This window comes from Ambystoma mexicanum, chromosome 3q (assembly GCF_040938575.1).
Source record: "Ambystoma mexicanum isolate Mex_15411 chromosome 3q, UKY_AmexF1_1, whole genome shotgun sequence".
Classification (NCBI taxonomy): Eukaryota; Metazoa; Chordata; class Amphibia; order Caudata; family Ambystomatidae; genus Ambystoma; species Ambystoma mexicanum.
In genome coordinates this window covers 388,493,566-388,510,448 of record NC_090926.1, presented here as the reverse complement: position 1 = coordinate 388,510,448, position 16,883 = coordinate 388,493,566, and the positions used below count along the sequence as shown (strand labels likewise).

Below are 16,883 nucleotides of genomic sequence, written 5' to 3'. Positions count from 1 at the left end.
AGTAGCGGAGATTGGGCAAGAAGGGTCAGCTGTGGGTTTCTTGAGAAGAGGATGCACAAGGGAGTGCTTCAGAGGGGAGGGGAAGGCTCCTGGGGCAATATGAGGTTACAGAAATTGGCAAGGGTATCAATGTGGTCCTTGATAGTTTTTGAGGAACAGGGATGAACCTGTTTTGATGAGGCTTTCATAGATTGGACTTATCTAGCGCCCTCATCAGGGGAAAAGAGAAAAGGATGAGAAAGAGGGTGGGGTTGACTGAAGGAGGGCCAGCAAGCACAGACTGTGAGGGAATAGGAGGGGGAGGGGAGGAGAGGGTGGACAGGATGTCCTGGATTTATGAGATAAAGTGGGAGGCAAGGGAATTGCAGAGAGCCTGGGAGGCAAGAAAAAGGTAGAGACTGCAGCAGGGTTGGCCAGCTCCTTACAGATTTTAACGAGTTCGGCTGAGTTGTTAGATGCTGCCGAGACACGGGCTTGAATGTGGACTCTCTTCCTGGTGCGGACAGAGAGTCGGTATTGCCTTTGGAGCAGGCGACAGGCCAGTTTGTCAGAGGATTAACAAGAAGCCCTCCATTTCCTCTCAGCTGCCCTACACATATGTTTAAGTGTAGCTAGGTCAGAATCATACCAGGAATTGTACGTGGCTTTGGACTTCAAACGGATCCTCATGACAGGGGCAAGAGCATCCAGAGTTTCAGAAATAGAAGTGTAGAGAAGGGACAGGCAACATAGGGCTGTGTCCGGTTGTGAGTCAGCCAGAGGATAAGGAGGGGGTTGAAGGTTGAAAAGGTGGCAGCTAAAGCATCAACTGACACGTGCTTCATGGGCCGGATGTCCGAGAAGGTGGGTGGCAGTGGTGGGGTAGGCTTGGCTTGGAAGGAAGAGAGTGAGAGATGAGAGGAGAGGAGGAAGTGGTCACTCCAGGAGACAGGAGTGGTCAGAGGGATAGAGAGGGGGAGGCCAGAGGAGATCAAGACGGCGATTGTGTGACCTGCAGAGTGTGTCAGGCCAGAGGGGAGTATAGAGAGGGAGAGGGAATCGCAGAGGTCATGAAAGAGCAAAGATGAGGGACAGGGAGAACCAAGGTGGATGTTGAGGTCACCGAGGAGGAGGAGTTGAGTGGTAGAGGCCAGGAGGGAGGAGGAGAGGCCGGCCCACTCAGGGAAAAAAGAGGTGATTTGACCAGGAGGCCGGCAGAGAGTAGAGACAGTAAGAGAGTGCCTAGGAGAGATTGAAAGCCTGCAGACAAGGCATTCGAAAGAGGGGTAAATCTGAGTGGGGATGATGGTGGCAGGAATCCACTCAGGAAAGATAAGGGCTACACCACCTCTGGGCCGGGTGGATCTGGGTGTAGAGAGGATCTTGTAGCCCTCAGGGAGGAGAGTGGAAAAGCTTGTGACAGAGCTGGCTGTAAACCATGTCGCAGTAAGACCAAGGACATCGAGGTCCAGTTCTTCGAGGAGGTGGCAGATTTTGGAGGAGTGTTTGACAGCAGAGCGAGAGTTGAGAGTGGCAAGATGAAAAAGGTTGCCAGCCTTAAAGACCTCCTGGGGAGGGGTACAGATCAGAGGTACACCCTGCAGAGGTGTGGAGGGAGCCTGGAGTGGGGCAGAGGAGGAGGGAGTAGTGGGCACGGAATGAGAGGAGGGGACAGCCGGAAATGTAAGGAAGTTGATGAGGCGAGGGAACCACCTATCAAAGAGGAGGAGATTGGCCTGAGGACCTTGGACCATGATAGTGTCATTGGGTAGACATTAAGGATGACTCTGGATGAGTCGAATGAAAATTACAGATTATGTACTACAACAGAAAAACCGGTTACCCCTCTCTCTGTCCATGTTATGCTGTCTGATTAACCAAAACACACTATTTCTATATTCTTCACCATGAATCATAACTGAGACGATATCCAATTTTTCAAAACATTTACAGTTAATTTATCACTTAAAAAAACACAAATTTTAATACATTTTTTTCACACATAGTGTGATTATACAGTACCAATAGTTAAAACACAAAAATCACAATTTACAAGTTAAGTCAAGCAGTCATGATGGTAAAAAACCATTCAATGGGGTGGAAGGAACAGCAGTGGCCAATTTTGAAATAAACGAGAACACATAAATGATCTCTATTTGTTCAGTTCTTCAACTGTCATCAATGGCTATTATGTTGGTCTAGCACCACTGCAGGAATAAACTTCCTTTCTCACAGTTGCAACATCAGTTTCTGTTCCATCAAAGATACAAATTACAACAAGACTGGTTATTAATCTAGTCTTATAGCATCGTCGACATGTTTTGGCCACAATTCTTAATGAGACACCATCCCTGGTGTCACTTTCAAGTTGTTATACTGGCCTTCTTCAGGACATATAGGTATTTTATGTTGTATTGCATAAGTCTTCTATACCCCCAAGGTATGACAGTGATCGCACTAAAAAAATAAAAAAGCATATCGTCACATTTTTATGGTTCATGGCGTAATTCATAGTTCAGGTTTAGACAGTGTACATAGTCTGTCAGTGGCCAAATCAGTCTTCAATCAGTCATAACACATGGACATGAGCGCAATTCAGCTAATTCTATAGTAATTAGGTGTTACACAGTTGTAGTTAATGTATCTGGACTTCATGTCTTCGTGCATCTCAATAGAGCCCCATATGTCACAGTCTTCAAAAAGATCAATTTTTAAAACATGGAAAAACATAAGGGATTAATTATACCTTTGAAAATTCTAAGGTTCTTGGAAATTCAGAGTTGGTCCAACCGATGGTCACGGTCGGGTTGTGCTCTTTATAGGCATTGCTTAGCCCATTTTTTTCGTACTTTGGCCTACAAAAGGAAAACCGACCAAGTGGCAAATATGCCACAAACCAAACGTTACCTTTTGGTTGAGCATGATTATTTAGTCATATTTAAAGGCATTTTTGATGGAGTACGCCTGGAAGGTGTTTTCGCTATTTATTTATTTATTTATGAGACGGCATTGCGCCACTAGATTTTCTAGAAACAGTTAGTTTCTCTTACTCTTTGAAACTATTTCTTCTCAAAAGCACTGGACTGGTTCATCCAGTCCTAGTTGTGAAGCCGCCTTCTTCTCTTGTGTACAGATGACTAGGGACAACATCAGAATATGAAAGGACACACCCAGTGAGCCCTATAATTCTGACGGTGGGAGAAGCATAAAACAAAACAGAAATTACTATCATATTTCTCTTGATTCGAAAGCACCTAAGATTTGAAACAAAACCCCAAGACCATTTGTTATTATTTTCCTCTTACGTGATTATATTTGCGGAAAAGTGCGCATAATTTCTTAACTGCATGTATGTTGTCTATTGGTAGCATGTTGTATGCATATATATCGTCTCACGACGGATCGCTTATTAGTTGCGCGACACTGTTATTTCCACGTTTCATAGAGGTTCGTTCCCACAGAGTTTCTATATAGTTGTTATTTGCATCTGAAATCTATCTTGGATCTGCCTTTATCACCAAACTGTTTAAAATTATTCAATATTTGTGTGGAGTTCACCCTGCCGTTCTCAGTCATGAAGCTCCTGATCTATCAAAGCTATAGACATACAGAGCAATTACACTTACTTTTCACACACCTTCCGATTGCAACAATGCAGTCATCTCGTCTTCAGCGAGCAACATTCTTTTTCCTTAAGTAGCCAGTTAAGTACTAAGGAAGCAGCACTATTAATGCTCTCTAAATCTGTATGTATGAAAAAACACACAAAAAAAGACTTAATCACCTATTTCTTCGCCAGCACAGTATTGTCAAAGATTAACAGACTACTTAAAGGGTAGGGCGGCAGATTGAAGACAACTTTCTGCTTTTTATATTTCTTAGTATTTTCGCCCAGCTATCCCCGCGGCAAAAAAGGGGAGAGAGAGAGAGAGGAATCGTCTCCACTCCATGGTCTAGTTTTCTGGAAACTCTGTTGCTTACTTAAGTCTTTCTAGAAGACCTCGGCTCGGCGTAGGCTCCGCTGCAGTGTCTTGGACAAACTAATTTCCTATTCCGTCAAAGCGCGGGAGACCAGATGCTTATTCTCGAGAGGGGGCTATTTCTGATTAGTTTACCACGTGATTTTTACACGGTTCATCGTTTATTTCAAAATTGGCCTGTGCTGTTCCTTCCACCCCATTGAATGGTTTATTACCATCATTCTTACCATCATGATTGCTTGTCTTAACTTGTAAATTGTGATTTTTGTGTTTTAACTATTGGTACTGTATAATCACACTATGTGTGAAGAAATGTATTAAAAATTGTGTTTTTTTAAGTGGAAAATAAACTGTAAATGTTTTGAAAAATTGGATATCGTCTCAGTTACGATTCATGATGAAGAAATATAGAAATATTGTGTTTTGGTTAATCAGATAGCATAACATGGACAGAGAGAGGGGTAACTGATTTTTCTGTTGTAGTACATAATCTGTAATTTTGCCATTCAAAAACTGGTCCCCCGAAAACAAAAAAAGTGGGAAATACCCAATCTTTAATTCCTGAGTCGATGGAATCCATGAGGACTTTCCTTCGGGTGCCACCATTAATAGGAGAGGAGGAGACAGGACAGAGCACAGAGATCATATGCGGGTTATCATATAACCTCCCCATGAAATTTAATGTACATATATAACATGTATATTGTTTCCTCCAATGATGACAAGGTTATAAACATCTAAAAAAGTGCACTTCATTTGACGAGCCCAACTTATCCATGAACCCATCACTACAACTGCTAACACCAAGTTATAATAGCGCAATTCTTTCATATAGCACTTGCATTATTAGCCTCATACATTGAGATCGTTGGACGCATTAGATTTGCTAATCTATGCCAACGCTGTTTCCTTTTTCTATCTCAAATGCACATGCACCTCCATCTGGGGTGCCAGTCTAGCCACGCCACTGTTGTTTGCATGTCCCTACATTGCTTTTTTCACCATTTGTCTGCAAGTGTCCTTTACCTCCCCATTCTTTTACCCAGCCTTGAGTGTTTCCTACTGTGCTTCTTACCCACAGGCCACCTGCTCTGCCTTTGCTCTCCCTGACCCCCTCTGGTCAAGTTCATCCATGTTGAACATAGAGAGAGGACTCTTTGGTAAAAGTCAATTTCCTGCAAAGCCTTACTAGTACTAGTCCTACTAAGAGGACTTAATTTGCTGATGGGAAGGTGGCACTGCTCAAGTCTTCTGGAAAGATAATCCCTGGCAATCAGTGAGATAGTGCGATCTGTAAGCCACTTTTTGGAGAGTGCTGTTTTGTGGCTCTATTTTGGGATCTGACAGAGCTTTTGTCTCCTTTTACCAATCTGGCAGGTGTGGATCGAAGCAGCCCTCCAGATATTCTACTCACTTGGGGTTGGTTTTGGAGGCCTCCTGACATTTGCATCCTACAACACCTTCCACCAAAACATCTACCGGTGAGTATCTGCTGCTGTCTGGTCTTCTACTCATTGTCAGGCCAGGTACTCCAGTGGTCTGCCCAGCTGACTGCTTGGCGCCCCCCTTCCAGTAGTCCTGCTGGCAGAAACCATCTTGCTGTACTGTAGGATATGTTTATAAATGTGTTGGCTTAGTGGAAACTCCTACTGAGCCCAAATCGACTGAAAATTCTGGGTTTGACTTTCCGGCCATGAATCTCTACTTTCATGCTCTTGCTTTCCATACTGGCACTGCTTTCTCCTGGACGGTGTAAGGTTTCTGATGCCCATCCAGGCTGGAGCCTCGTGGAGAGATGTGGCAAAGGAATTTCAGGGATATCCCACTGATTGTTAATCTTCTACTTTCACGATTGGACAATCAGACAATGCTTTGAATTATGTGTGCAAGCAAGAACCTAGCTAAATTAACCCCTTGATGGGCCGTTAACATCTTGCTTGAATGGACTTCAAGGTTGGAGAAACTTTGGCAGTGATGTTTGCAAGACATACAGAATCAATGGTGTGTTGTTTTATGTACCTATGGGGTGGCTAGAAGATTATGACTCGTAAATGCAAGTACTCCTGGCCTATAAGATGCCAGTGAAAAGGGCTTTTGTCATTCCATCGTATATTGTTAGCTCATTGTGTAGACGCAGTACAATCCCTGCGATAGCACCACAGCACATCAACTCCTGCAGCCCTTCATCCAGAGATGTCCCTCAGAATCAAGGATAACTCCCCTGTTATTTGCAGTCTCGATCTGCCTGGTTCCGGCTTCTCCCCGGAGCGTTCACCACCTTTCCCGTGGGCTTCCTGGTGTCCTCATTCACTGCGGCATAGTCAGCTCGCTTTCATTCCTACTGTTTCCTGCACCTGGCTTGCTGTTCTGTGCCACTGTGTTTCCACCCCCACTGCTCTCTGGGTCCCTGTGTAGCCCGTGCATCTCTCGCTGCGGCATGCTCATTTGCAATCTATGCCCACACCACCTGACTTGCCTCTGATTCACAGGTGTTGTCATAAATCTAATTCTCGCTCCACTTATGGCTTGCTGGACTTTCCTTCTTCTGAGTTTCCTCACTTGTTCCCTTGACTCTTATGACCCAGGCGGAGGACCATGGTGCTATTAGCACCATAGTCCATGCCGGTGTCCGCCATGGCGGAATGGGGAATTACCACCCCATTCCGAGGTTGGCGGGGCGGTAATTCCCCATGCCGCCATTGCCCTTCCCCATTCCCATTTTTGCCCCATAGGGCTCAATGGGAATGTGGAAGGCGCTAAGTACGGTGCCGCAAATTGCGGCACCATACTTAGCACCAAGGTCCCTTTGGGGGTCCCTACTTTAACGGCTGGTAAAACCAGCCGTTAAGGTAGGTCCCGCAAAGGGACCCCGTAATTAGGCGCTAATAGGTTAACAGTGCCGCAGCCTTTTACGGCGCCGTTAACCCATTAGCGCCTGGGTCGTAATGAGGCCCTTGGTGTGCCATACTTACTCTGTTCACCCGAATATAGGTGTGGTTTTCACATGTATTTTTGAATCTCAAATCTGGGTGTGGTTTTCACATGTATTTTGTAATCTCAGGTCTAGGTGAGATTTTCACATGTATTCTGGAATCTCAAATATTGGTGTGCTTTTCGCATGTATTTTTGAATATGGAATCTGCTTGTGCTTTTCACATGTAAATTTGAATCTGGAATCTGGGTGTGCTTTTCAGATGTAATTTTGAATCTCAAGTCTAGGTGTGCTTTTCACACGTGTTTTTGAATCTAGGTGTGCCTCTGTGTTGCGTTTTAGTACCTTGCCTCTGAATCACATTTTGGTGTGCGTCTAATTAGCTGTGTGATTGGAACAAAGTTGCACCTAGATGTGCTCTTGTGGAACTGCCTGGCACCAGCCTAAGACTTTGCCTGAATCTCCACCTGCCCACGTGGGCTGCTAGGCCACCTGGTGAGTTCATTTGTGCATTGTGCAGCCTTGCCACCTGTCCCTCTTTTCCTCCACCTCTCTGGCACTTTCCATCTGTCCCATCTTATTCTATCACCTGTTCCTCCTCTCTCACGATGTCTGGAAGGAAAACGTTTTAAAAAGATCTCTTGGCCTCTAACCCTGACCTACCTATTGCTGACACCTAAGTCAGTGCTACTTCCTGACAGAGTATCACTCATATCCTCTTCTCTGTCCCTTCTCCAGACCTGTGGACCCCCCCATCTGATCTCTACCTCCTCCCCTTTTTCCTCTTCACCCATTAATGGTGGCACTAGAGGGTAAGTTCTCTTGGCTCACTTATCATCCTTTAAGTGCATCATTAATGTCGACCACAATGCAACTCTCATGGCTCAGGGTTCTCAACTCAATATCTTCCTTTGGACCAGTGCCTGCTGACCCTCATCAACTTCCTTCCTACTTCTGCTACTCTTCCTTCCTCTCTCTCTCTGCACCTCGTTCCCCTCCGATGGGTGTATCACCCCCCTTTATGCATCCTTGAAAAAACTTCAAAGGTGGTGGCCGGCTTCACTTAGCCACTCTGAATGCTTGTTCTGCTGTCAAACTTTCCTCACATATCTGCCTCCTTCTTGAAGACTTTGATATCGATGTCCTCACTCTCACCGAGACGTGGTTTGATACCAGCTCAGTCACTGCTTTTAACTCCGTCCTCCCTGATGGCTACAAGATCATATTCAAGTCTTGACCCAACTGATCTGCTGGTGGAGTAGCCCTGATCTACCCTGAGTTGGTCCCTACCTCTCTCATACCCACCCAGCCTTCCTCCTCCTTTGATAGCCTTGTCTGCAAGATTGATGTCTCTCCTACTCTCTCTCTCTCTCACTCTTGTCACTATCTATACTCCTGCTGGCCCTGTCTCTCTCTTCCTATCGGAATGGGGCGACTTCTCCTCCACTCTCCTGACTTCTACCTCTAGACCCCTCTTCCTTGGAGACTTCAATATCCACTTCGACTCCACTGTCTCTGCCGCCACACTCTTCCGCCGTAATCTCTGCACCTCTCTCTCCCTCACTATTCCCCCTTCTGGTCCTACCCTCTCTGCCGGATACACTCTTGATGCTTTTATTCACTCTGATATTTCATTCTCCAACCCTCTCTACCCCTCTCTGCTGGTCTGACCACTCACTCCTCTCTTCCCACATTGGACCTCTCGGCCCCCTGACCAAGCCTCCCCAGAACTTCGAGCCTCCTTCGCAGTCATCCGACCGATGAAGTGAGTGTCAGTTGCTGTGTTTGCCTCTTCCTTCATCCCCCTTTCTTCCCCCTATTGACTCTCCCACTGCATTTGTCCTTGACAAGCTTCATCTTGCTATTACTAAGACTCCTGACATTCTTGCCCCAGTCATGAGGATCTGCCTGAAACCTGCCTCCAAGCGTAACAGTTGTTATGACTCTGATCTACTAATTTTATCAACTGTCAGAATGAATGACAGAAAGGATCCTGTCGGTATTTGACCATATCAGTATCCCTTCTCATACAGAAAGGATGTGATGCAGCAGTTTGGGCTGGACTGCCCCTGTTGGGGTGGGACCAAACCTGATTTGCTTATGGTCTTTCCCCTATTGTAATGGCTTGGCAGGTGAAGAACGATGGTCTGGAGGGTTGCCCAGAGAATTGCCAGAGATAAGGATTTTTTCCGAACCTTCCAGCCATCACCTCTTTTGTTTTGAATGACTCTGATCTAGCCACTCTGAAACTCAAGTGTAGAGTTGCTGAACGGAAGTGGCAGAGCTCATGCTCATCCTCTGATAAACTGGCCTGTTGCCTGCTCCAAAGGCAATACTGTCTCTCCACTTGCTCCAAAAAGAGAGTCCAAATCCAAGCCTGCATCTCTGGAGCCACTAACAACATGGCTGTACCCTTCAAAATCTGCAAGGAACTACCCAAACCATCTGCAGGCTCTACCTCACCTCTTCCTTCTCTGTCCCTCTGTACTACACTGGCCACCCACTTTACCTCTAAAAGACAGGACATTCTGACCTCTCTCTCTTCCTCCCCCTCCTCCAGTCCCCTCGTTGACCTCTTGCCTACCTTGGCCTTGACCCCTCCCCCACCCACCTGCTCCTCCTTCTCTCCTGTCACAACAGATAAGGTCACTAGAGTAGTGCACTCTATGAATGTCTCACCCAAACAGGTGTCTCCCTGTTCGTCCAGAACCATCAAGAACAACGTATTCTCCCTCGCACCGGCTCTTGCTCAATTATGCAACCACTCTCTAGCCTCTGGCTCTTTCCCCTCCTCTTTCAAGCACTCCCTTGTGCATACCCTTCTAAAAAAGTCCTATGCTGACTGCTCGTGTCCGGCCAACTACTGCCCTATCTCTACTACACTCTTCCTTGGGAAACTCCTGGAAAAGTTGCTATTCCCCTAACTTACTCAACACACTGAGTTTGTTGGTTGTTTACATGACCATCAATCTGGACTCTGAGCATTGAGAGGCATGGAAACTGCTCTCCTGAACACCCGTGAAGAATTGCTCAGAAATCTTGACTCTAACTCTCCAGCTGTCCTCATTCTCCTTGACCTCTTTTCCACCTTTGACATGCCCAAGTACTCTATCCTCATAAAGCAGCTCCAAGACACCCTTGGTATCTCAGACCAGGCACTGGATTGGTTTATTTCCTTCCTCACTGACCGTCCCTCTCCGGTGATCCTGGGTTCTTTCTCTTCCACATCTCTCTCAACATGTGGTGTTCCCCAGGGCTCTATCATCTTGCATTGGCTCTTCAACATCTATCTTGCTCCTCTTGCTCACCTGATCTCTGCCTCTTTCCTCACTTCCAGTGTTACGCAGATGCCACTCAACTATTCTTCAAGCTACCCTCCTCCTCTTCTTCTTCCTCCGCTATTTTTTTTTTTATTTGTTTATTGGCATTTTCAGTAATATCCCTTACAAGTTTTGCAAATGCGTCTTGTGCATACTCTTTTACAATGCTTTTCGGTTTAGCCTTAACAATATAACAAACAACAAATAACGAATAACAGTAACTGTCTCCTTGCCATGTCCATATGTTTCAGCATCTCTTGTTTCGGGGAGGAGGGGTATAGGGAAGTTGGGTAGCATACTCAGGGAGGGTACAGGGGGGATACCTTCCCAGGACCATCATCGTTTCCAGTCATACATCTGGGGTTGCCCTTTCTTGTCTTGTAGATGAGTTTGTTTCGGGTCATGGGCTCATGGGGGCTTGTCGTCCGAGGGGAGGAACATATGCCTGGTAAGTTCTTTCCATCCCTCGAGAGCTCTGCTGGACTCATCCGTAGATCTAGTGACACTTTCTTCCCAGGCCTTGGTCTCAGCTGACACCCATCGCTCCGCTTCACTATGCCATGCTTTGTATTGCGGTCCTGCGGGTCTTTTCCAGGACATGGCTATGGTTCTTTTGGCCAGAATGCACGCTATGTCCATGAGTGTGACTATGTGTTTTAGTTTGGCTAGCCTAGGGTAGGTTCCGAGTAGGCATTCCTCAGGTGCCCATTTGTAGTTGGTCATGCCTGCTTTCTCACATGTCTGTTTTACACTATCCCAGAGTGTCCTGGACTTGGGGCATTCCCACATCATGTGGATTAGATCCGCTTCCTCCCTCGTGCACCAGGTGCAGTGTGACTGCGATTGTTTGTTAAACTTAGCTATTCGTTTCGGGGTTAGGTAGGTTCGGTGCAACATATTCATCTGTATTTGTCGAAATCTATGATTTCTGGACACTTCTTTGGGGAATGCAAGTGCCCTATTCCACTCCCCCTCTGTCATTTCTCTGCCTACATCTATTTCCCATTTACCCTTCATTTCCGCGCTCCGGGGGTTTGGTATGTCGCTCAGGTGTCTGTATATTTGAGATATTGGTCTACTGCCCTCCCCCATATTGTATAACAACGTGATTAGTGGTTCCAGGTCCGGTTCCGCAGGCCACGCTTCCCATTTACTTCGTGCTGTGGAGCGAACCTTCTGGTACCAGAGGAACTGGCCCGTGTGGATGCCCTCTCTGTCCTGTAGTATGGCAAATTCTTTAAAGATGCCCTCTTCATAAAGATCTCCCCAGGTGTAAACCCCTCCGCTTTCCCATAATCTGATTTGTTGCGGTAAAACAATCATTTTAATTATGGATGCCCTTCCCATCATAGATAAGGGGAGTCTCGACCAAAAGTTCATGGATCTGCGCAGAGCCGGGAGCGCTGCTTTTGTGTTATGTTCATGCATCAGTGCTGGGGTGTGCATTATATGGATTCCTAGATATCGGAATGTGGTGGTCTGCCATCTTATCCCAGCCTCCGGGAGTGTTTCTACGTCCTCATTTTTTAGGGCCACTAGTGGGAACAAGCATTATTTTGCCTTGCTGAATTGGATCCCAGAGACTCTGGAGTAGTTGTCCAGGACTTCTAGTATAGTTGGCACGTTGATGTGTGGGTCCCTGACATATATAAGAACGTCATCTGCATAGAGCGAAATGATGTGGTCCACCCCTCCTAGTCTTATGCCGGCGTCAAAAAACTGTTTTCGGAAATAAATAGCTATGGGTTCCAGCCCCAATACGTACAGCATTGGGGATAGTGGGCAGCCTTGTCTAGTCCCTCTTTGTATGCTCCAGGCGCCTGACACATGCTTCCCTGACTTTACTCTTGCTCTTGGCCTGGCGTATAGTATCTCAACCCATCTGATAAATCCGGGTCCGAAGCCAAATTCCTTGAGCACCGCCACAAGCCACTCCCAGTAAATGGAGTCGAAAGCTTTTATGGCATCGAGGGATAGTAATGCACTGGGACTCTCATCTTCACTAGTTTGCGCTATAATGTGTTGCAGCCTGCGCAGGTTCATTGACGTGTTGCGCCCTGGTATGAAGCAGTTCTGATCAGGATGTATTATGTCGCCTATTATTTTAGACAGGCGGTTGGCCAGTATGGTGGTTAAAATTTTCACATCATAATTTAGCATTGCCAGTGGGCGGTATGAGTCGCACAGGTCTGCCGGTTTGTTTGGCTTCAGGATTGGGACCACAAGTGTTTCTCTCATGCTTTCCGGTAATATCCCCCTCTCATATGCCTCTTGGTATACTTTATGTAGCAGGGGTGTGAGGGAGGATTCATAGGCTTTATAAAATTCTGAGGGCAGCCCATCAGTGCCAGGTGCCTCACACGTGGCTAGGGACCTAATTGCTTCGGTTATGTCCTCAAGTGTGATTTCTGTGTCTAGTGCCATGGCCTGTTCAGTAGGCATTTTATGGAGCCCAATCTCGTCCAGTGTGTCCATGATCAGTTCTTGGGGGACCTCTTCCGCGTGTGAGTATAGGCGTGCATAGTATTCTTTGAAGACTTCATTGATGCCCTGCTGTGTGTGGTGTATGTTCCCTGCTTCATCTCGCAACGATGTGGTGGGGTGTCTGGGGTGTTCCCTGCGGCATAGCCAGGCCAGCAGCCTGCCCGGTCTGTCCGCTTCTATATGTGTTCTGTTCGTTTTGACCGTGTGGTCAAACTTTTCTAGTCTGCGCCATGCTGTTTCATTCTCCCCCCTTAGCCTTCGAAGTTCTGATTCCCTTTCCCGGGTGTCTATGGGGGCCGCTTCCAGTTCTCTGATCTCCATTTCCAGCTGGTCTAAGTCCTTCCTGAGCGATTTCCGGATTCCGCCGGCCTTTGCAATGGTCTCCCCGCTTATAACTGTTTTTAGGGCATCCCATACCGTGCTACTGTGTTCCACGCTTCCCACGTTGATTTCTATGTAGCTATCTATGGATTCTTGCAGTTCTTCTCTAAAGGCACGGTCTTTAAGAGCCTCTGCCTGCATTTTCCACATGGGAATTGGGGGTCTGGGACCATTGTGGTTCCATGTTACTAGGAGAGGGGAGTGATCAGAGATGGTCCTTCCTAGGTACTGCGCTCCTTCCACCTGAGGTAAGTGTTCCCTGCCGATGAGGATGTGATCTAACCTCGTGTATAGGTTGTGCGGGGATGAATAGTATGAATATCCTCTTACGGCTGGGTGCATTTCTCGCCATATGTCTGCCAGGTCCAGTCTATCTATCATTGCAGTCAGAGCTGTTGTTGCTGCTGACGGACCTTTCGGGAGGGGAATGGATCTGTCTAGGTTCGGGTCGCATATGCAATTGAGGTCGCCCCCCCAGATGAACAGACCATCTCTGTGTTGTGCAATTTTGGGGTATAACGAGTTCAAGTTGGCCGGTATATTGCTATTAGGAAAATAGGAGTTCAGGATGCATACTTCCGTCTGCTCTATATGTCCCCATAGCATTACGAATCTACCTTCCGGGTCTATTTCTGATTTGGTCAAGCGGAAGGGGAGCTGTGGGTGTATCCAAGTGTATACTCCCCTAGCATATCTGGAATAAGCAGTACCGAATCCCTGCAATCCCCAGTGTGTTGAAGTTTGGCCATTGAGTCCACGGAGCAGTGGGTCTCCTGTAAGAGTGCTAACATCACCCCCTTCCTGTGCAGATAGGTCTTAATTCTGTTTCTGCGGAGATATGTCCCCAGGCCTCTCACGTTCCATGTCAGTATTTTAATTGCCGTAGTGGTCATGGTGGTTTAAGGTGGGTATGGTAATTATTCTGCTTCTCTCTCTTAAATGCCCGTGGTTGTGGGCCTGATGTCAAAGGTCCCTTCCCTGTGTGGGCTGAGGCACTGGTTTCCCTTTCCCCTCGGTCGGCCCCTCCTCCCCCTCTTTTCTTTCCCTTTGGAGACTTACCAACAGTAGTAACGTTCATTCTGGTGAATGAGAACAGTAAACAGTGCAACTTTGAACTGCCCCCAGCAGTTGCTTCCAACTTGCAGCGCTCAGGGGCTCCCGAGCCTTCTGGGCCTTTCCAGGCCTTCCGGTGCGGGTGTTGTCGGCGGTATGCCTACACGTGTCTTAAGGGGGTGCGTTGACGTCTTGTCGTGTAGGTTGGTGTGCTCCTGCCCATTATCGCTTTTTTGATGCTGTAGTTTGTCATGCCGTGCTTTGGTTTGTTTATCAACCTGTTGTGCTGACATCAGTCTTTCCCGCCCAGTTCTTCGGGCGTTCAATGTCCTGTGGTTCCTCTTGCCATTCCTTCCTTACCATCTGCAAGGTTGTTGTGTTCGAGCCACATGTTTGCCGCCTCCGGGGTGTCCAGGAAGACCGCTTTACCTTTGTGTATCACTTTGAGGCGCGATGGGTACATCAGCATATACTTCAAGTTGAGTTCACGTAGTCTTGCCTTCACCGGGATAAAGGAATTTCTCGTGCGTTGTACAGTGGGGGTGTAGACCGGGTACACCACTATTTTGGCATCTTGTCTCCTAATTTCCCCTCCTTCTCTGGAGAATCTTAGTATAGTCTCTCTGTCTCTGAAGTTTAGGACTTTGGCAATCATTGGGTGTGGTTGTGAGCCCGGCGGAGGTCTTTTTTGTAGGGACCTGTGGGCTCGCTCTATAGAGAATCCTTGGGACAGGTTGCCGGCCCCAATTTCCTGCTGTAACATCGTCTCTATGAATTCCGTTGGGTCCGGGCCCTCCATTCCCTCCGGGACCCCAAGGATTCGGATGTTATTGCGGCAGGCCCTCCCCTCCGCGTCTTCTGACCTTGCCTCTAGCCTTGCCACTTTTAGTTCGAGGTCCTGGACCCTGGTTTTGAGTTCCGTCGTGCTTTCTACGTTGTCCTGCAGGGTAGTCTCCACCGTGGTCACTCTTTCAGTGAGATTGCGGGCATCTTGTCTGATTAGCTATATGTCCGATTTCACTTCATCTATTTTAGTTTCAAGAGATGTGCGTAGTGCCGCTATAGCTTGTAGTACTTGCATATTCGTGGGGTCTCCTTCTTGAGTCGTTTGTTCTGCTGTTGCCCCTGCGTCTTGCTGCTGCTTGGGCCTGACTGTTGTGAAGGAATCCATCGTTGCGGCTTTCAGTTTGCCCTTGGGTGGTGACATCCCCTGTCTTTGGGTGTTCGGTTCTCCACTTCGCTTTGGGATCACTCACCCGTTCTCAGGTTGTAGGTTCAGTGGCTTCCATCGTTGGCGCCTGCGGTGGTGTGGCCCCTCCTCGCAGCCTTGCTTTCCTGCCCTGGTGGTGTTTTGGGCCGTCTGCAGCCCCTTCTGCTTATGTGGCTGAGCAGTCGTGGTGGCGGCCCTGGCTGCAGTGGGTCTGGGGGACTGTGGTCGGTGTGCCTCGTCCCCTTCAGGGCCCGTGGCACCACATGGGTATCCAGTTATCACTGCGCCCTACCTTCCGTGGCGCTGCTTCCCCTCTGCTTCTGGCTGGTGGGTGTGTAGGGTGCCTTTTCCTGCCCTTGGGCCCTCCCGATGCAGTGCTCCCTGTGGCCCGGTAGTCTCTTACGCCAGTCCGGATGGCGGCTTGGGCCCAGTAAATCGGTCGTCTGTGCCGGCCCTCTGCCGTGTTATCTGGGAGGCTGGTATGTGTTACTGTTTTGATGCTGTGCCCAGGTCTCGGCCTCCAATAGGGGTATGCAGGTCCCCAACGTCTTGACGCGGCCTGCTTTGGGGCAGCTGATGTTGTGCCTCTATCCTGCCGCGTCCGGAGCAGCCTGCGGTCTTTCGGCCTCCTGATCTGTGGGTCGCCTGCTTGCGTGTTGTCTGTGCTCCTGTGCGGCACAGGCCGTATCCCTCTTCCCCTCCCGTGAGGCACAATGCGGTCTTCTCCCCTCTCTGTTACCGAGGCTCCCTCCTCTGCGGCTGTGTCCCAGCTACAACGCGTAGCTCGAGGAGCGGGATCCGCGTAGTCACCAGTTGGCTGTTCGTCGCTGGTGTCCGGGGCACAGTTACTCGCCCGTGCGCCACTCGAGGGGTTCGTTGAGTACAGGGTGCGGATTTATGTTCGCCACCGCCTTCTCCGTGTCTTTTTGGCGGGTTGCCTCGATTATGTGCTTTAATCCGCCGCGGACCGCTAGTCCGTTACGGGCGCCGCCATCTTGTGAACCGTAGGGGGCTTCCCTTCGCACACTTCATTTCCGCACTGTGCGGGTCCGTTTATTCCCCGGAGGCAGCGTCGGGTGTCGGAAAACGGTTCCCCTTCCAGCTGCTGCAGCATTTATTGCGATTTGTTGTTGTTTGCCGGGGTTAAGCGGCCCATAGCAGGATCGTGGGCAGGAGCGCTGGCGGTTCCCGTCTTCACGCCATGCACGTCGACCACGCCCCCCTTCTTCCTCCGCTATGATCTCTGGCTGCCTGTCTGCTATCCAGTCATGGCGCACCTCCAATGATCCCTATCTCCATGCCAGCAAGGCTTTTACCCGCTTCTCCCTTGCATCCTGGCCGCCTTCTATGGGCTCTCCTCCTTCTCCCTCCCTGTTTCTCCCTCCACTGAAGCCAGAAACCTTGGGGTCTTCTTCGACTCCTCTCTCTCATTCACTCCTCACATTATGGACATTGCCAAGAAGGCCCACTTTCAACTTCATCTCCTCCGAGGCATTGCATTGTCCCTTTCCTCACCTTTCCCCAGAAGCTCAATGTCTCTAGAG

At 48.3% G+C, this 16,883-nt stretch overlaps 1 protein-coding gene across 2 annotated transcripts in view; it reads left to right on the top strand.

Moving 5' to 3' along the window:
• The window catches only part of SLC6A7 (solute carrier family 6 member 7), a 543,627-nt gene that overhangs the window by 292,865 nt on the left and 233,879 nt on the right, over window positions 1-16,883 (top strand). For both annotated transcript variants that reach the window (XM_069654061.1, XM_069654062.1), the window contains exon 7: window positions 5,337-5,440. In XM_069654061.1, the coding sequence (XP_069510162.1) occupies window positions 5,337-5,440 (104 nt within the window). The remainder of the gene's footprint in view (window positions 1-5,336; window positions 5,441-16,883) is intronic.